Source organism: Chanos chanos, chromosome 12 (genome assembly GCF_902362185.1).
Source record: "Chanos chanos chromosome 12, fChaCha1.1, whole genome shotgun sequence".
Classification (NCBI taxonomy): domain Eukaryota; kingdom Metazoa; phylum Chordata; class Actinopteri; order Gonorynchiformes; family Chanidae; genus Chanos; species Chanos chanos.
The window spans coordinates 3,916,581-3,937,600 of record NC_044506.1 but is presented as its reverse complement, the minus strand read 5'-3'; the positions used below and the strand labels follow the sequence as shown (position 1 = coordinate 3,937,600).

Below are 21,020 nucleotides of genomic sequence, written 5' to 3'. Positions count from 1 at the left end.
CTCTGCTGAGCCCTTACCCAGACCCTGAGCTGGGCCCCCAACAACGTTCCAGTATGGCCCACTGCAGGACTAGAGCCTGGGTTGAGATGACAATAGGCATGCTCAAAGCCTGGCTCCAGTGTCCAGTGTGTTGTTCTCCATAATATTGCCACAATTAGTGGAGAGCAGCACCCTGCCACACAAATGAACGACCCTGAGAAAGACAGTCCCATCCACCCTGCAGATGTCCTGGAGGAGCCGTCCGAGACATAATTTGCCAAAACATTTCACAGATTAAGATACCACCACCCCCAGCAGTCAAATAAAGAAAAATCAGTCACATTTTATTTGGTCTTCTTTATTTCCTACAAATGCAAATGCAACAATTACTGTATTTAGATTGTTCCAACAATAAACAATTCACTTGTGACCATGCACCCACCTCTAACTGGTGTTCCAGTAATTCAATTTCAAGATAAGCCTTTCTAATCTGCTGCTCCAAATACACCATTTCTCAGTCAGTTTTAGCCATTTTCTTCAGGAGATGCATTCTATACAACTCCTTAATCGGTAACTGAGAAGACATAAGGATGACATTAAATTCTACAGCTCGACAAGCAGAATTAACCAGCCATTTATTGAACATCTCACTGTGTCAATGGCTTGATGATTCATTTCAGTGGTATCAGGTGTGTCAGTCCTAAGTTCAAACAAAGACATGCAGGACAGTGGGCCCCCGGGAATGGAGTTGAGAATCACTGCTTTAAATCACCATTCCATGTTTTCTGTGTGTCAATCTTAAACACATGTAAACACTATTTCTTATTCATTAAAGGAAAGTTCTCCTGTTGTGCTTAGTATTATTCCCATGCTAAACTTTTTAACGGAGAGCTAATAGTTTGCTAAAAACAAATTGAAAGTTCACGGAGGTTCTCAGTTCTTAAATCTTAAACACACACACACAGGTGTCTCCAGTCTCAGGGGGTTTGGGGCTGTGTGAGTGGGTGCTGTGAGGCTGAAAGTCAGATTTGCATGTCCCAGGAAACTAAAATAAGTTTCATCCCTTATAACTCACAGAGAAACTTAAACACCAGATAAAAACAAAAAGAAAATGAATTCTGGTTGTATTAATTTATTCATTTTTAAATTAAGTATTTGACCTAAAAATGTATCTAAATGTATCTGTCACATTGGTTCTTTTGCTTGTTTTTTCCCACTTAGTGAAAAGTGAAAACTGCTCCTTTGGAACATTTATTTGTTTTAGTAAACAAACTGTTTAATTAATTTAATTACTTTCAAACTTAGGTTAGTTTGAAAAGTGCTCTAAAGAAATATTTACCATGAGGAGAATAAACCTGAGTCATTGGGCTGACGATATTCTGTACATGTATGGATGCTGGGAATGATTTAGTGATGAATGATTTTTATTCGTAATAAACAAATTAAGAAGAGTGACTGTCATTAAAAAGCTTTTTATTTTAATCATGAATGAGAAAGAAAGAAAATTTAAGCAGTGAAACACAAACATGCCATGGACATAAATGGGTTTGATATGAAACACAAGAGTATTACACATATCACATGGAAAATTCTCTGATTTTAAGTCAAGATACTGGAAGGACTCACACAGATTATGCAGGGTCTATGAAGGACAGTGTGTGTGCATGTGTGTGTGCGTGTGCATGTGTGTCCTCACTCCTCAGAACACTGGTCTCTCCTTAGTGTTTGAGTTACAGCAGACTGGGAGCCCTGTGTGGCCTCACAGGTCACTGACATCTTTGTCCACTGCTCCTCCTGGAGGGTGAGGGTGCTGCTCCAGCTGTACAGACCGTCCTTCTGTAGAACCTCAGGGCTGGAGCTCACCCCTGAACTCCAGCTCTGACCATCCACCTTCCAGCTCAGCTTCCAGCCTGAGGGGAAGCCCTTGTTGGCCAGACACATGAGTGTGGCCTTCCCCTGCTTCAGCTCCTCACTGGAGGGGGGCAGGACAGTCAGTGTGGGCTGAGTGTTGCCTAGGAGACATAACAGAAATGACAGCTGTGATTGGGAGTGGAGAGAACTGACATGTGTCGTGTCAGTCAACCAGCAGAGTGTGTGATTTTTATGTTCTTGAAACAGACAGTTTATGTGTGGTTCAAAAGTACACAGACTCTGCCTCTTTCACTTCCCTTATCTTTACATCACAGAACAAAACCAAGTTCAGCAGAGCGTTGAAAGACAGTTAGTGACAAGAACCAAAATAACCCTTTATTCCACATCACTTACTCCCCTGAAAAGAAACAAGTTTAACTTTAACTTTTCTCTCTTTTTTTTTTTCAAAAATGTTGTTGAAAGTATTAAATATTTGAAACTCTGCTTCACAGTAAAGTACTAGTGGTAAAATACTTAAGAAGTTTGAAGTCTGTGAAATAAATCAGAAAAAATGAATTGTAAAGAGAGCTATTCATTTATCATGAAAACCATGACATTCATCAAGAAGAGTTTTCAACCTTCAATTTTCAATTATACAGTGAGAGACAGAATATTTATCTAATACCTCATTATTTCATCCAAATATTCCCAACACTTTCAAATAGAAAAATGTCTAAATAATAATTTTAAACACTTTGAAATTACAACGGAATGTTAAACAAACCACCCCCTTCCCTCTTTCATAAGTATTTCAAACTGATACACTAGTGAAAGGAGAAATTCAGTTCTGACATTAACTTTACCGGTCTCTAAAATTGATCCATTCTTTCTTTTAATTCCCATCCTAACATATATATATATATATATATATATATATATATATATATATATATATATATATGTTTCATAAATTTCATCATGCTTCTGTATTATTCTTAAAACATTGAAAAACACACATTAAACGTCATTTATTGGAACTGAGTCAAGGACGTGGTGGAAGCCAGTTCTTCTCATAACCTCCGTTTATGTTCCTAAAATATGCTTTCATTTATACTCACAACTCCCTTGAGCAAGGCACTTAACCCTAATGCTCCCCGGGCGCAGAGAGGAATGCTGCCCACTGCTCCTGCGTCTGTTGTGTGTGTTCACTACTGGTGTGTTGGATGGGTTAAATGTAGAGACAAATTCACTGCTCACTGCTCACAGTGTGTGTGTGTGCAGTCACGGAAACGAAAAACAACTTTAAAACAGTGTGGAACAATTCAAGCAGTTATTCATGTTTGAGAATGTGTAATGAATTTTTACCATTATCAAATAAAAAAAAAAACCAATGGTACATTTATTGACTTCCATACAGTTTGTTGTTTTAATAGCCCATATAATCGAATTCAAAATATGTGCCTAAAATATATTATTCTACAAACTGGATTTATGAAATACATGTGGTTACTACAGTTTATTTTCACAAAGAGCAGAAACTTGTACTTACGTCCAATATCCAGTCTGGTGCCTCCACCAAAAGTGACCCACAGTGATACAAACTGGTTAAGTGGCCGTACAAAAACCTCCTGCTCTAATGACTCTGATCTCTCTGTGCTTTACAGCACATTGTTTCACACTATTAGCTCTACTATTCATCAACTCACTGACAGCCATCAATCAACTTATCAGTTAAGTCATATTCTGTCAAATACAAACATTTATCAGTCATTTTGTGCTGTTTTAAACAAGTCCAAAATTAACCCCCTCCCCCCCCACACACAGATCCTTCTACTAATTACTCCATTTCCTGAAACAGTTCTGATATATTTTACAAAAATGACATATGTGTACATACAGTAAACATTATACATTTGATAAAGCATGTGTAGATACTCACTGCCAACATCCAGTTCAGTATCTCCACCGAAAGTTCTCTTCAGTTACTGAGACAGACTGACTTGCTGTTCAAAAACACTCTAATGCAGAAACAGATGGATTGCTGAAGACCTGAATATTACACATTGCCCTCTACTGGATAGCATGGGAATCTCAGACAGTTTCTAGTCACTATTCAAAGAATGTGAGCCACACAACAATTACTTGGTAACCATGGAATCATAACTGATTAACAAGATATGTAATAACATTTTTATTGTCTTTATTGTAGTATGTCTTGATTCATTTTGCAGTTTCCCCATTTGTAAGACCCCAACTGTCTTTAACGTGCTGTATTAAGCTGACCAAATATTTTGGAACATCGGTAAGGACAATGATCATTTATTTCTCACAGGGTTTCCAAACTTTTTCCTTGTGTTACTGAAGATGCAAACAGACTGTGCTGATACCTCTCAATGAGGATACATTACTAATACAATAGACCAGACGGACACATTGTAAATAAGTGTATATCAGTCAGTTTTATTTGTTATTATCATATAAACATATACATGATATTATATTTAATATAGGAAAGTGAAATCCTTAGATATTTAAATTAAAGTCTTTGTCTATGTCTATGAGGAATAAGGAAGATCATTTCCATAGAGAGAGGAGACTTTGCATTGGCAATACATGGCTCAGTGCTCTGGGAGTGTTTATAGCCCTGTGAGTTTGCCACTTGATGACTGAGAGCTGCCTGCCCCACTAACTTAACCCACAGACACCATGACTTTCATCACAATCTTCATCTGGACACTTTTGTTTTATACGGAAGGTAAACACAACATTCTGTATTATGTCTTTAAAAGTATGTTTCAACAAATTATTCTTGTTTCTGATTGCTTTCAAACATAGTTCGCAGTTAATTCTGAGGGAATGTTTGACGTTCATCTCTTGTTGCTTATTTCTGTTGTACATCAGACTCCAGAGGACAGGTGACTGTGACTCAGACTCCTGAAGTGAAATCTGCTCTTCCAGGAGACACAGTCACTATTAACTGTAAATCCAGTCCTGCAGTGTACCGGCGGGGTAATGGAGATGAAGAGCTGTTCTGGTACCAACAGAAACCTGGACAGGCTCCTAAACTCCTCATATATTTCACAAAGAAGTTAGAGTCAGGAATTCCAAATCGTTTCAGTGGCAGTGGATCTGGGACTGACTTCACTCTGACCATCACAGGAGTCCAGACTGAAGATGCAGGAGATTATTACTGTCAGAGTAAACATTATCTGAACAGTCAGAACTTTTTCACACAGTGATATAGAGCCGTACAAAAACCTCCCTCAGTCAGACTGCACAGAGACTGCACTGCTGCAGCTGGGACCTACTGCAGGTGCTGAGGAGGACGAGAATGACATGGGTCAGAGAAGAGACACACACACACACACACACACTCACAGACTCACACACACACTGAAACACACACACACACACACACACACACACACACACGCACTGAAACACACACACACACACACTTCCTCACTTGAAGAGCTCTGCAGCTGTTGTGTTGATCGTTGTTCTTTGCATACTAACAATGATCACTGTTTCTTCTCTCACACTTCTGTAGGCCCTGTCCATTAGTTCTGTTTCTTCCTGTATCTATCTGGAGTTCATTCCATCACTTCCTTCAACTTTTCTCGCATTTGTATCTGGTCTGATACTGCACTCTGCAACAAGAGTCAGCACCTTAATGCTACATGCTGAGTGTCCAAATGAAGATTGTGATGAAAGTCATGGTATGTGTGGGTTAAGTTCGTGGGGCAGGCAGCTCTCAGTCATCAAGTGTTAAACTCACAGGGCTATAAACAAATGCAGTGAATTACAGTGTGTTCATTTAAATCACTAAAGGATCACTAAACAACAACACTTTCTTCATGTTAACTACATACAATGTGTCTAGATGCCAGACTTGCTTTGAATCACTCTTACGTGGCGACCGAAGATACGTCTTTGATGGCCTGATGAGCAGTGAGATTCGCAGGTCCAGGGAGAAGTTCTTTTCCTTGTCACTTGAAGATCTTCGGGGCTCTTGCTCTGATGATCTTGAAGGGTTCCTGATTTAGTCTGTCGACGTTTTAAGAAATGAAAAGGGATCCGGCCGCTTCTTCTTCCGTCGAATACTCTGTGCGTTACAGTGTAATAAGACGGTGAAGTTAAAGTCGCAACTGCATGAGAGAAAGTACATTAAACTCAGGCCGGACATTCAATACAAACATCTCGCTTTGTTGTTTCTTTGTTCTTTTCTTTGGCAGAAAAACAGTGTCTCTTTATCCAGATAGGATCATTCGCAAGAGTGACTCCATGTTTAATGTACTTCTGTACAGCAGGCATGAGTTGCTGAGTTGAATGATGTCTTACAACCCTCAGAATAGGTCTTCTCTTCTCCTCTCTGACACCAAGCATCCCAAATACCCATGAGGCATGGCTGCAGTGTTGTCCCCTGTTATACTATCAAAAAAAAACAAACAAAGAAAAAAACCCACGTCCAATTAAAATGGACTCATGGAGGAAAAGGGAACTCACAAACCTTTGATTTAACTCACTTACAGTTTTTAATGATTGCTTCAGCAAAATTTTGTCACCATATGGCACACACATGGTTCATACGATCCAGTTCTGTTTGAACCAGTTACGCACTGCTGTGCTCAATCTAAAACACTTTTAACATTTCTACTTTTCTAGTGATATAGTTTGAGTTTGATTTTTTGTTTCTCCTTTCTGTGTCTTCTGGAAGAGCAGATTTCACACTGCCACAGCCACCTGTCCTCTGGACTGCATCAGAAAATATGGAAAATTAACTTAGCAAAAGCAAAGACACAAATTGTTCATTTACATTTAATACATCACAAAAGTGTCCAGATGAAGATGGTGATGAAAGTCATGGTGTGTGTGGGTTAAGTTAGTGGGGCAGACAGGTCTCAGTCATCAAGTGTTAAAATCACAGGGCTATAAACACTTTCAGGGCACCGAAGCATGTACTTGCTGAAGCAAGCCTCCTCTCTCTATGGAAATGATCTTCCTGGGTAAACAGGGCACTTGTAATTAAAGAGTGTTGTGAACACAGACTTGGTGCTGAATGGAAATGCTTCCTATTACAGTGCAATCTGAAAGTTTTTATATTATTTCCCTCACTAATTGCTGACCTAAGTTACACATATTTTTTATGACTTTTTAAACGTGTGTGTGTATGTGTGTGAAAAGAATGAGGAAACCTGTCTAAAACACATTCCTAGAGAAAAGGGTGAGAGGTTATCATGTTATCCAGCAGGGGGCAATGTGTGACACACAGGTCTCTACTTGTTCAACTCTGACTCCATCTGTCGCTACATGAGAAGGTTTTCATACAAGTCAGTCTTTTTCAATTACTGTGGATGAGTTTTGTTGGAGGGTGTAAACTAGTTGTTGTCTGTGAGTAAAAACACATTACTCTTAACATATAAAATACGTAAATCCTTTTAGCTGATGAGCTTTAAATCCTTTTACACAGACCCGCTTTGTTTGATGCCACTTGTGGGTTTACACAAGCTAATACATGGGGTAACTGACTTTAACTATTTCAAAATCTGTGGTTCTGATTATGGAGTTTGCAAGACTTACTTCATTTACTGTTACTCTGTTACTGTGGGCTGATACTGCAACCCTCTCAACCCACGTACTATTAACACTGAAGACTTTACTTTGGTTTACACACAGTCCCAAGTACTATTAACACTGAAGACTTCACTTCAGAACTGAGAACCGCTGTGAACCTTCAACTTTTAACCCAAAGATTTGTTCAGTGTAAAAAAAGCAAAGTTTAGCATGCAAATAATATTAAGCATAACAGGAAAATCTTGTTTCAATGAATAAGAGAGTATATTTAAGTGTGTTTAAGAATTACAAACTGAGCTCAGTCTTTTGTTATTTAAACTTGCAAGTTTTAAACCTGTCTTTAGTAAAATCTGATTGTTGACTTGACTGCTTTACTTTATATGACTCTATTAGTATGGAAATGAAAGTGAAGAGTTATGTGCTGTGTGTTAATGAATGGACATCCAATAGGACTATTTCACATGGGCTTGTGCGGGGTTATTGTAAGTGCGGTGTGTGATTCCTTTCCTCCACAGAGTGTGTCATTGTGGTGTATCACACCCTCCCCCTCAGCACCTGCAGTAGGTCTCAGCACAAAAACGATATATCTGCATTGTTTTCAAACACGAAACACACTCTTACACAAAACAAACACAGACTCACTAACCTTGTGCCCCTTAGCCGGGTGCTAAACATTAAAATGTAAAAAACACTCCAACACCTTATCCGTAATCAATCTTTTTTTACCACCACTACTATTAACGACTGCGCATGAACACTAGATAGCGCAACTGAATTTGGATGGATGGATTGACCCCAAATTTGGTGCTTCGATACAATGGACTGTCCTCTACCAGTGTGCCAAATTTCATCAAAATCCACCGTGGGGTTCTATGGGCTGTCATAGACTTCCATGGCAGAAAGTATAATAATAATAGTGAAAAATGATGTATAATTTTTGTTTGTTTGTTTTTACCTTTTTCCTTTACCATTTTTGGACTTTAACATTCCCATAATTGGATTTTAAAAACCAATCCCGCAGGGCTTTCTATCAGCTTGAATCGTCCCGTTCAGATGACAATTCTGATTAACACAATACGATGTAACTTTGTATAGTGCTGTACTCTCCGTGCTGAGTTTAACTTTGTCGCCAGTTTCACATAAACGATAGTGACACAAATTACTATTACCATGACGCTATGAAGCAGACGTGGTAACATGTCCAACTATAGATGACTCATAGTTGACCTTTTTTTTCTTTTTTTTTAAATTCAAAACCAGCATTAGACTCACACGCAGTTTTCAAACGATCCCATATACCCTCAAATCAAAACCGTGTGAAGAATGTCTTACCTTATTTGTTTCGGCTGACTGCCTCTCAGTAGGCATTATCACACATACATGAGCAAGATTTAAGAACGATGAAGACATAGGAAAGCTACACGAGTGAAACAGTGCTTTGTGATAAAACTCAGATGTAATTTATGAAAGAAAATGGTACCTTTCTCGAGCATGTACAATAAGTGTGCGATTCTAAAAATCTTTAGAGTGGCTGTAAGATAACCCCCTCTCCCCCCTCCCAACATGCTTCAGGCACTTGGGGGGTGCTCAGAGTACGCTAACATAGGACATTTTGGAACGGAAACACACTCAGCGAAGGAGGGTGTCCTCAGAGAGGACTCTTCAGGACAGAAATTTTCATAATGTTTATTGATTGTTTCAGTGACATGTTTTCAGCACTGTTGCAGCGAGAGACCGGCAATTTACTTTAATCAGATCACTATTACATAGTTAACCTATCATTAATGATAAGCTTTTAAATTACATTTATGCACAATCGCATGTTGTACATTAATTAGCAACAGATAAATCTTTTGTTTTCGGGACAAGAACAGCGGTACAGCATACGCAAAACGTGATAGCAAATGCACATACTGAAGATGCATTGTCTATCACAAACCAGAACCTCGAATCACCAACAGGTAATAAACGAGTTCAATTCTTGTGTCTTTGATTTATACTTTATACATGTACAAAGATATCTGTACATAAACTAGTAGTAGCTAGTAGTAGCCACTGAGCATGTTACAAAGGGGGTGGGGGAGAGGGAGACAGAGGCAGAAGAGAGAGAAACAGAAGCAGAGAGAGAGAGAGAGAGAGAGAGAGAGAGAAGGAAGAGAGAGAGAAATGGCACACACAGAGAAGAGGTCTTACAATACATAAGCAGCCCTGGGGATCAGGTTAGCTGGCCCCAGCAGAGCCCGGTGACAAACTGACTGATACGTTTCCTGGGCAGCTGTGGTCTAAAGGTTAGCGCACCGGGCTTGTGACTGGAGGGTTGCTGGTTCGATTCCCAGGCCCAATGCCCCTTGAGCAAGGCACTTGACCCTAATGCTCCCCTCCTGTGTCTGGTGTGTGTGGTCACTACCGGTGTGTTGGGGATAAGCAGCCCTGGGGATCAGGTTAGCTGGCCTCATCAGAGTGACAAACTGACTGACACGTTTCCTGAGAGGGGCAGCTGAGAGGACAGCTGCACTGCAACCTGGCCAGAGGTGGACAAAGTAAACGACTCCATCACTTGAGTGAAAGTATAGATACTCCTGGTCAAATATTACTCCACTACAAGTAAAAGTTGTTCAATTTTTACTTCAGTACAGTTTTAAAAATAGTTAAGTATAGTTAAGTATTCTTTTTAATGTCATTGCATTGTTGTATTGTTGCAACAATGCATTTACAGAGTCTAATGACTCTGAAACAACCTACTGAATGCACTGACTTGCTTGTAGAACCTGTAGAATAAAAAGCTTGTGGAATATGCTACAAAGCCTATAGAAACACAGTTGAACCAAATGATTCCTCTATAAAAGACAGTGTATAGCTTCAGTTAAACAGGCACTAGGTTAACTCAGATTGGCTTTAAAAGGATAAACACGTCATAATGTTGTAGGCTAGGTTAATTTTACTTCTACTACATAGCATTGTCTGAAATGTAAAACAGAGGGATGACCATCGTCACCGCTTGATTCCCGCCCCCCTCGTCTTATTGGGACCGGGTCCTACGTGAATCCACTGACCTTACAAATATTACTGTGTTTACCTGACAAGATTAAAACATATATTTCTGAAAGGATTTTTGTCAGTAACATTAACTCGGCATTTTCGCTAGCTAACTATTAGTATGTGCCAGCAGTGGATTCACACAGGACCTGGTGTTATGCCCCAAATGGTTTTCAAGTCAACTGGTTTCCGTACGGATACGGGAAGCAATTAGCTTGGAAACCAGTTGATTTCAAAAATCTAAGACATGGACTTAAGATATGGCCATGGCTGCTCTGGTGAGGAACCTTTATCTTTATCATCTTTATCTTCCATTGTAGTAGCCATCAATAAAACCGCCAAGTTCAGTTGTTGAAAAAAAAAGCAGCATTAGAGTAGCTTACAGTGATTGGTTTTTCCCCTGTGTTTAACACAATATGGCCTATCGCATTGTAGAAAAGAAAATTCGTCCGCTGACTTCAAAGCTATGCATTAAAGTAATGAGTAACGAGAACCGTCATAGAAATGTAGTGGAGTGAAAAGTACAATATTTGTCTTTCAAATGTACTGGAGTAAAAGTTATAAGTTTCCAAAAAAAAATAACACTCAAGTAAAGTACAGATACTCAAAAAATGTACTTAAGTACAGTACTCAAGTAAATGTACTTCGTTACTGTCCACCCCTGAACCCGGCAACATCCAGCAGTGACACAGAACCACACAGATGCTGGTACTATACAAAACATCCACACACGCACACACACACACGCACACACACACACACACTCACTCTTGATTGTTTAACCATGGCTTTTCCATAGAACACAACATTCAAGAAAAGAAATTCTAGAAATTCAACAATCTATGCAACATGATTATTGTCAGACTTTTCTGTTGGACATTGATTATCATGGTAAGGCTATAATATAAGGTAAGACATAACAGTGACAGCCTATAAAAGAACAAATGCAAACTGGCAGGTCAGATGAGTGTAGTAGTGCAGTAGTGTTGAGTCAGCGCTGCCATCATGGCAAATAAAAACACATTAGAAATGCTCCCATGGAAACCCATTCGCATGCTTAAAAAAATTCTCCATGTGGCTCTTGTTTATGTTTCTCAGTGAAACACAACAGGGGAGCAGACTGAGTTTATTTCCACTCTTTGTGAGAGGAATTTGAATCATTCCTTTTTTTTCTTTTAATTTTTTTCTCTTTTTTTTTTGTGCAGGTGCTACAGGTGGCTTCTTTTCTCGCCTCTGTGCTTTGAATAATTTGAACTTTGCAAAGAAAATACAAGAAATGAGAAGTACAAAGGAACAGTCTAGTCTTTATGTTAATACAGATTGAAGAACTGACCTCAGAAGAATTCAGGTCTCTGAACCTGACAAAAAAAGTCATTGTAATGAACAGTGCTGTGACACGGTTTGGCTTTGGCTGCTGCTTTGGGGAAAAGCATCTGTCATGGTTCATTAGACAGTTTGGAGTCTTGAATGACATGCCTTGTTCAGCTGAAGCATATTTTTCTCATGTGTACACCAATACAAAACAGGTTTTCCAGAAGACACTTGGAAAATATCTGAAAAGGATTGACACACACGTGCACACACACACACACACACACACACACACACACACATGCACAGAGTAACCCGAAGGCACTGAATATTAGTTGAAAATGTATTCTCAGTCTCCTCTGGTTTTTGTATCATATTTGTCCTTTACACTTTCAAAAGTAACAATACTTATATAAAAAAAGTAAATTCTTAATGTCTATAAACCTCTCTGCACAAACTGTGTGTGCTACAACCACTGACGATGCAACTTTTGAAAGCCCCCCCCCCCCCCCCCCATCCTTAAAATGTTGGTTTCTGACTTGTTAATTAAAATTATGACATTCATCAAAGGCATTTTAAAACAAGGTCATCAAATTTGCGTCAACCCCCTTGTTGAGTGTTTTCTTTCTTTCTTGCTTTCTTTTTTTTAAGCATGCAAACATTTACATCTTTCCTCTGCATTCACAACATCTGAGAACTTGATGTAGTTTGAAAGTGTTTGAAATGACACTCTGGCACCAGATGACAAGCCGCTGTTGAATAGCAATGCTTCACTGACTACTGAGGTCAGGATGACAATGGAGAGACTGAATCTCCTGAAATGTCTGTCCTTGGGAAAGAGAGGAAAGCGTGTCAGTCAGGGCTGAGCTGTTTATTGCTCCACTGTCAGGCGGTGAGGCTTCAGGGGGGTATTTCAGAAAGCGGGTCTAACAGAATGCTCTTCTTCATCACAGGATGATGATGAAGACATGTTGTCTGCTGCCACAGAGAGGGATTCAGAAAGGCCTACTGTGGTTTACATTAATATTATGTATGGTAGCTACTGATATTTCTCTCCCTATTAAAATGTTTTTACATTCTTGTGTGGAACTTTGAGTTTAAAATGCACATTGAAGGAATGACACGTTCTTATCCTTTTTAACAGAGCATGACTGGGCATCACCAGGAGGAGAGTCCATCAACCTCCACAGCACAGATTGACACAGTGAGATGTTCAATAAATGCCAGGTTTATTCTGCATGTAGATCTGTAGAATTTAATGTCATTATTATGTTTTCTCAGTTATGAATTAAGGAGTTGTATAAAATGCATCTCCTGAAGAAAATGGCTAAAACTGACTGAGAAATTATGCACTTGCAGTGGCAGATTAAAAGGCCTATCTTGAAATTCCATTACTGGAACACAAGTTAGAGGTGGGTGCATGGTCACAGGTGAATTGTTAATTGTTGGAACAATCTAAATATAGTAATTGTTGCATTTGCATTTGTAGGAATTAAAGAAGACCAAAAAAAATGTGACTGATTTTTCTTTATTTGACTGCTGGGGGTGGTGGTATCTTAATCTGTGAAATGTTTTTAGCAAATTATGTCTCGGACAGCTCCTCCATCCAGGACATCTGCAGGGTAGATGGGACTGTCTTCCTCAGGGTGGTTCATTTGTGTGGCAGGGTGCTGCTCTTCTCTAATTGTGGCAATATTATGGAGAACAACACATGGCAAAATAATGTCACATACCGTCTCTGGGGTTACTCTGACTTTACGCAGACACTGGAGCCGGGCTTTGAGCATGCCTATTGTCATCTCAACCCAGGCTCTAGTCCTGCAGTGGGCCATACTGGAATGTTGTTGGAGACCCAGCTCAGGCTCAGGGTAAGGGCTCAACAGAGAGGGCTGACATGGGTTCTCTCTGTCACCAAGCAGGTGGCCATCAAGCTCTCCTGTAATTTTACAGTGGATACATTTTAAGGGTGTTAAGAGGGAGACAAGGGAATGATATTTGTGCAAAGCTTCACTTACCATGTGCAAATCTGTTGCTCAGGGAACAGTAATGATACATTTGTGAATCATGCACAGAGCCAGGCCACTTGGCTTCAACATTTGTGATCAAGTGCACTGCATCACATATGATCTCGACAGTGCAGAGAATGAGAAATATTAGTTGCAGTACATTGTGATGTACAGGCTTTGTTATTGTAAGACAATAGTCAGTGTACCCGTACATTAATGCTGTGGAAAGACTTCCCATTCACATAGTCAACTTCATTAAGTGAAGGAGCAGTGATAGGGATCTGTGTGCCATCAATGCGGCCCATGACACTGGGAAACCCTCCAACGGTTTGCATTTTCCACTAAGTGAAACAGATGAAACGAACGAACCAGTCTGACAGATATTCTTCTAGATCAAATGCTTCATTTAAAAATGAATAAACTTATACATCCATAAATCATGACTTTTTTTTTTAAATTTGTTTAACTTTCTCTTTAAATTATAAGTGATGAAAATTACTTTAGTTTCCTGGTACATGAAAATCTGACTTTCAGCCTCACAGCACCCACTCAGGGTTGGACACTTTTCCTGGACAATATTTTCTTTTTCCTAGTTACGCTATACCTGTTCCAAGAACGTCTGTCTTACCTTCACCTCAAACACCCTTGATGCTTCTCTTTCTAGTGTAACTTTGTTTTTGAGTGGGGAAGTCAAAACAGTTCACATTCCACAGTTACAGCTTGCACTACATCCCTTGTCTGCACTGTTTCCTTTGTGTGTTATTTTCCACTGTGACCTTTTAATGACACTTAGGGTGTCAGCTGCAAAATTATATGACACACAGAACTGAACAGTAATACTCAGAGAGTAATCAGTATGACTGAAACGGCAGTTAGCAGTTAACTGAAGTAACAGTCATCATCCATGTTTAATATATTCAAAATATTTCTCACAACACACGCACACAAACACACACACACACACACACACACACACACACACACACACTGTCCTTCATAGACCCTGCATAATCTGTGTGAGTCCGTCCAGCAGTTTAACTTATGATCAGATAGTCTCCCATATGACATATGACATTCTTGTTTCTTATCAAATCTGTTCATGTCCACTGCATGTTTGTGCTTTACTGTTTTCTGGGGTCTTTTTTGTTTTTCTGTGTGTGTGTGTATGTGTGTGTGTTCCTTTCTTTCTCATTCATGATTAAAACAAAGAACATTTTAATGACAGCTACTCCCATTTCTCTGTTTATCATGAGTAAAATTATTCCTCAAGACCACAGCCTCACTCATTCTTAACATCCATAAATATTCAGGGCACCATAAGTCCAAAGACTCAGGTTTATTCTCCTCACAGTAAATGTTTCTTTAGTGCACATTTCAAGCTACCCTCAAAAGTTATTAAATTAATGAGATAGTTAGTCAATTAATTAAAACAAATTACTGTTCCAAAAGAGCAGTTTTCATTTTCCACTAAGTGAAACAGATGAAACGAACCAGTCTTACAGATGTTCTTCCAGATCAAATGCTTCATTTAAAAATGAATAAACTTATACATCCATAAATCATGACTTTTTTTTTTAAATTTGTTTAACTTTCTCTTTAAACTATAAGTGATGAAAATTACTTTAGTTTCCTGGGACATGAAAATCTGACTTTCACCCTCACAGCACCCAATCACACAGCCCCAAATCCACTGAGACTGGAGACACCTGTGTGTGTGTGTCTCATTTCAATGAACATAAAAAAATAAATTCTGTAAGCAACGGAAGAGGCATGTGGAGACATTGAGGTGGGCTCAGTCCAGGGTTGGATACTTTTCCTGGACAATATTTTCCCTTTTGCCCAGCCAGGGATGACATTGCTTATGATATGAACGAGGTGATGTGGCCAGACCCTGGCAGAGGGCGGGATCCATAAACCATCCACCTCATCCCTTACAATTCCTTACATTACTAATTTTTGTTTGCCATTGCGCTCTAATATTACTGTAATTATTTTTGAGTTTAGCGTAACATATTGCGTTGATTACTGTTCTGCAATTCTATTTTTCTTTGTGTTTTCTTGTTGTTGTAAAAACTTACAATGGCAGAAAAAAATAAGCTGTATATACTTTTCTTCTGAAGCTTTTCTTTTTTGTGTGTTCACTGAAATGAGAGTACATGTACTGTACTAGGACAATCTTTCACAGGAGCCTGTATAAGAAAATTAAAAAGGTATACGAAATACTAAAGACAGAAGTGTATTGTACAAAGTACATCAGTGTGTTGTTGCTGCTTTCAAAGAGTAATTCAGATGGTGCATGTGTATCATTTTGTCGCAAAAACGCCGTTTTGAAAAAGAATTGTTATGTTTTAATTGCAGAGTTTCATTTTGACATAGAGGTGAGATATTTATGTCCAAGTGTTGTGTCTTATTTGGCTTGTGTGCAGAGGTTTTGACACAATGAGCGAAATTCCGCAACAAGAGTGTAAGCTATCATAGAAAACTGTAAGTCATGGTCACAAAAGTTAAGGTTTTGGTACTTTTTTCACTTCCAGTGTGTAAGCAGTGTGTAAACTGTAAAACGCATTTTTTTTCTTAAATAAGTTGTTCAAGTTGAGTCCCTTGTGATAGGAGACTTTCAGTTCTGACATTATCTTCCTGCTCATTGAGCTGAATCTTTTTCATTCTTCTTCTTCTTCTTCTTCTTATTATTATTATAATTCATTTATTATTAATTTTTAACATTATCAAACTAAAACTGAAAATTTGTGGACTCACACACAGTGTATTATTTAGACAGCCCATACTGTTGTTAGATGAACTCAACATACGTATCCAAAATATAATACTCCACAAATTGCATTTCATAAACTACACAGGGTTACTACAGTTCATTTTCACAAAGAGCAGAAACTTGTACTTATGTCCAAATGACAGTTTGGTTCCTCCACCAAAAGTGACCCACAGTGATACAAACTGGTTAAGTGGCCTTACAAAAACCTCCTGCTTTAATTCAAGTTGAGTCCATCGTGAGTGGAGACTCTCAGTTCTGACATTAACTTTCTCCTGGTTGAGATGAATCTATTTTTTTAATCCCCCTCAATAAGACATTAAATTACAGAATATTTTTCTTTATATTTCTGCATTATTCATAAATATTCAAAAACACATATTAAATATCATTCATTTGAAGTCAGTCAAGGATGTAGTATGAGCCAAGTCTTCTCATTACATCAGTTTCTGTACCTGAAATATGTTTTCATTATTCACCAATTCATTAGTCTATAACTAATCTTTACCATTATGAAACAAAAAACAGTACATTTAAGGACTCACACACAGTCTATTGTCTCACTTGCAGCCAGGGTCGGGTAGTAACGCATTACATGAAATCGGGATTACGTCGTCAGATCACAAAAAATAAGTAACTACAGCGGAAACCGCTCATAGTGATCACGGTTATAGCGATCAAGCGCTTATATGGATCAAAAAGCTTCGGACAGAATCATTCCTATACAAGTGCAGTACTGTATAATTCGCTTATAGTGATCAAGTACTCCGTTTACAGTGCTCCTTTTTGGTCTTTTATAAGTTTGATTTCAAACTTTTCTACCAGTTTGGCATTGATAGCCTACAGTTTGTTTTCAGTTCCGTTAAAAATTGAGAAGTGCAATGAAACCCCGGCCACGACATATTTTAGCCTGCATTTGCACTACTGACATTACCGTATTTTGTAAACCGCACAATACGTTTACGTTTTAGGCTTTATTTGAACTACAAAAGCTATAATTTAAATACAATATTGTACTGTATTGTGGTTTTATTTGAATTATACACAGTTCAGTAATTTAATTTGTACAGTGCTGCAATTTGAAAAGAGTTTGAAACAGCTGTAAGCTTCCTGTATTTTGAAAGAGTCCATAAAATTCCATAAATAGCGACGCTGTCCGTTTCATTACTTTATGTTCATGTAATAACTATGCAACTGTCAGTTAGATGGTAATCTGCATGAGAAATAAAGAAAAAGACGGAAGAAAAACAGGCTATAATGATCGTTCGATTATAGCGATCAATTTCACCCGAACAGACATGATCAATATAAACGGTTTGCATTGTATAATCAGCTCAAATTACATTTGAAAAAAAAAAGTTTAATTAGATTATAGTTACATTGTCAAGGATTACTTGCTTACATTTTTATTACGTCTTTAAAATACGGCAAATTTAAAATGATGAAACGTTTTTTAAATGACTTAAACAAAAGAAACAATGCAGCGCACCTATAGACGTTTATACCAGCTTGTTTTTGTAAGGGTAATCTGACTTGACTAATTCTAAATGCTGAATATGTTCTACTGTGTATCAAACTAAGTCACTCCAGTTTTGTTAATGGTGACTTAACTAATATTTGTTTTTGTTTCTTAATGACGATTTATGGATAGTGGAGTTTCTATTCCTTTGTATTTACTTTGAAAATGGAAGACGAACGTTATGAGTAAATGCTCCTCTTGCATTACAAGAGCAAAGTCCTTCATGTGGCCTTTGATTAAAAAACAGCAGCAACAAAAACATACACAAGAGAAACAGCATCCAACACATTGTAGAATACATACAGTGCAAAAAATGATATAGATATATATCCCATTGTCAGTGAGGTAGTGTTTGTGATTGTGATAGTTCTTTTAAAACCGAGACACACGATGCTTAATAAACAGCTACAGTGACCAGTACGTGAAGAATATTTTGAAATACGTCAAATACACAGGTAAAGTATTCTGTACAGAAAAAGAAACATATATCTGATGGTTGTGTGTCGTAATGAAACTTCATTTGTACAGCGCTCACGTGACAACTTAAACCAGTTTACATAGCAGTCTATTGACACATTAACGCTTCGAAAACTTGACACTTGATTCAACACTGTTAAGTAACCCATTTCTATCCTTTGAGGGTAAAAATGAGATGATCTACATCTGTAAACATATATTTTTTTTCATCCTCTTGCTGTTTCTTCTTCTCCCTGTTACATACAGTATATCACACATTTTGTGAATAAACAAGACACACTACAGCCAGAACTTTCCCCCCTCTTCAGGGTGGACTGACACACTATTTTCTCACTAAGAGACACAATAAATGACAAACGCAAGTTATGAGCAAAAGTTTTATTGAAATAGCATAGGCGTATGCTGCAGTTGGTATATTTGGAGGATGGTAAACATTAATGTAATCAGCAAGATTGTCTGATTTTTTAATTCTGTGCTGGTTGTCATCTGGACAGTATGTCTCTGTCCTTTCTCCGTTCTCTTCAGTTTTTCCAGGCATTTTGACAACATGAATCTCCGTCTGTTTCATGTGGAGGATTTTCCTTTTAAAAACTCCTCCTTGTTGCATTGAGGATGTGTGTCGGAGCCTCTGTCTTTCTTAAATCTCCTTCTTCTTTAAATTCTCTTTTGTTTGAGAGGGGTGCTTCTCCTGGACTTCCTGCAGCAGCCTATGTTTGATGACAGCCATCATTGGCATAGCTGTCAATGCGCGGCCTTCTCTTTCCTTAACTTCTCTCACCAGCCATGCACACTTTCCTTCTTCTATGGCTCCATAAGAAGAAAAGCAGGCTGTGAGCAGACCTTTTACTGAAAGAGTCTCAAAACGGCACCAGCATGTACTGGAACTGAGGTCGGCTCCAATTCATTTATTAAAATTCATTTCTTTCATTTGTTAAATGAATTCATGTCATAAGCAAGCTTTTCTGATTATTGTTTGTTTGTTTGGTTCTTCATTCTGTGTTGGTTGTCGCCTGGTAAGTGTTCCTCTGTCCTTTGTCTGTTTTCTTCATATTTTTCTTTTTGTTTTGGTTTGGTTTGTTTTACGACACTCATCCTCTCTCTGTCCGTTTCGTTATGGAGATTTTTCCTCTGTTTCTCTCTGTTTCTGTTTTTTTTTTTAAAAAACCCTCCTCACTGCATTCATGATGCGTTGGAGCAGAGTTCTCTTTTTCTCTTTTCCCTCTCTTTTCTTTTCCTTTTCTGCTTTTCCAGCTTGCTCTCCCTCCTTCTCCTTTTTCATCTTCTCCTTCTTCTCCGCCTGTTTAGCGCTTTTCTTGTTTTTCTCCTCTGCCTTCTTGAGCTTTTTCAGCTCTTTCTCCTTCTTTTTCTCCAACTTCTGTCGTTCTTTAATCTCCTTCTTTGTCAGGTTCTCTTCTGCTGGAGCGGGCTGCTTTTCCCTCAGCTCCTGCATGAGTTTGAGTTTGATGACGGCCGTCATTGGCATGGCCGTCAACGCGCGGACCTCTCTTTCCTTGAGCTCTCTCATCAGTTGGCCACACTTTTCTTCCTCTGTGGCTCGCTGAATCCTCTCTCTCTCCAACTCCTCCACAGTCTGTCTCAGGAGCTCCTGCACTCTGACCTTCTCCTCCTTTTCATTTTCCAGCTCGGCCAAAGCCTGTTCCTTCTCTCTACCGATCTCCTGAACCTTTATCTCCTGAGACTCAAACTCCTTCGTAAACTCTTCGAGCAGAGCCGCCTCCATCATGCTCTGCTCCTCTCGGTCCTTCAGCTGAGCTTTCTGGAGTTCTTCAATCTCCTTCTCTCTGTCCAGGAGTTCTTTAGCCAGTGCCTCCCTCTCTTTCTTGCGCTCCTCTTCGATGCCGTCTCTGTACTCCAGCAGCATCTCCAGAGTCTCTTCCTCCTCTGTCCACTCCGCCTCCGACTCCTCGTCCTCCTCACTGGACTCGTCCGAGTCTTCACCCGGAGTTCCCTGACCGGTCCACAAGTTTGCCTTGTCTTTCTGAATTTCTGCCTTCAGGTCATCCGACCAGCGCTGAAATGCCAGAAGAGCTGCCTGTTGCTCTTCAATCTTGGAACGAAGCATTTCAATAGTAAGCTTGTAGCCTTTCTCTGCTTCTGTTCTCTCCTTGTCCATGAGCTGAAGGGTCTTTTTCAGCGCCACGATCATTTCTTGCTTTTCCTCTAGCTGAAACTTTCGTCTGTCGCTGTTCTGCACTGCAGCTGCCACTTGGTCGCACTCCTCCCTGGCAACCTCACTGCCTTTCATATCCTCCTTATTCTTATCCATCTCTATCTGTTCAAAGATGAAGAACTAAAAATACCCAGAGATTCATTTAGAATCCAGTACTGTAACTTACTTAGTACGCCTACTCCACAGTACATACACTGAACTGCGGATCAAACGTTTTGAACGTTTTTTAAACGTCAGTTTTACACACGTTGACCTCTCTCTCTGAACGTGGGCGTCTTAAACATCTTACTTAGTCAACGCCTATTA

The 21,020-nt window shown here is 39.0% G+C and overlaps 2 gene segments (V, D, J or C); one reads left to right on the top strand and one right to left on the bottom strand.

Annotated features, from left to right (window-relative positions):
- Positions 1-1,671: 1,671 nt before the first annotated feature.
- LOC115825518 (Ig kappa-b4 chain C region-like) lies at positions 1,672-3,546 on the bottom strand. The segment is given in 3 exon segments: positions 1,672-1,991; positions 3,380-3,431; positions 3,541-3,546. Coding segments are annotated over 3 exon segments (378 nt in total).
- A 990-nt stretch (positions 3,547-4,536) lies between these two features.
- On the top strand, positions 4,537-14,426 carry LOC115825517 (Ig kappa chain V region K29-213-like). The segment is given in 3 exon segments: positions 4,537-4,585; positions 4,732-5,028; positions 14,311-14,426. Coding segments are annotated over 3 exon segments (462 nt in total).
- Positions 14,427-21,020: the final 6,594 nt, after the last annotated feature.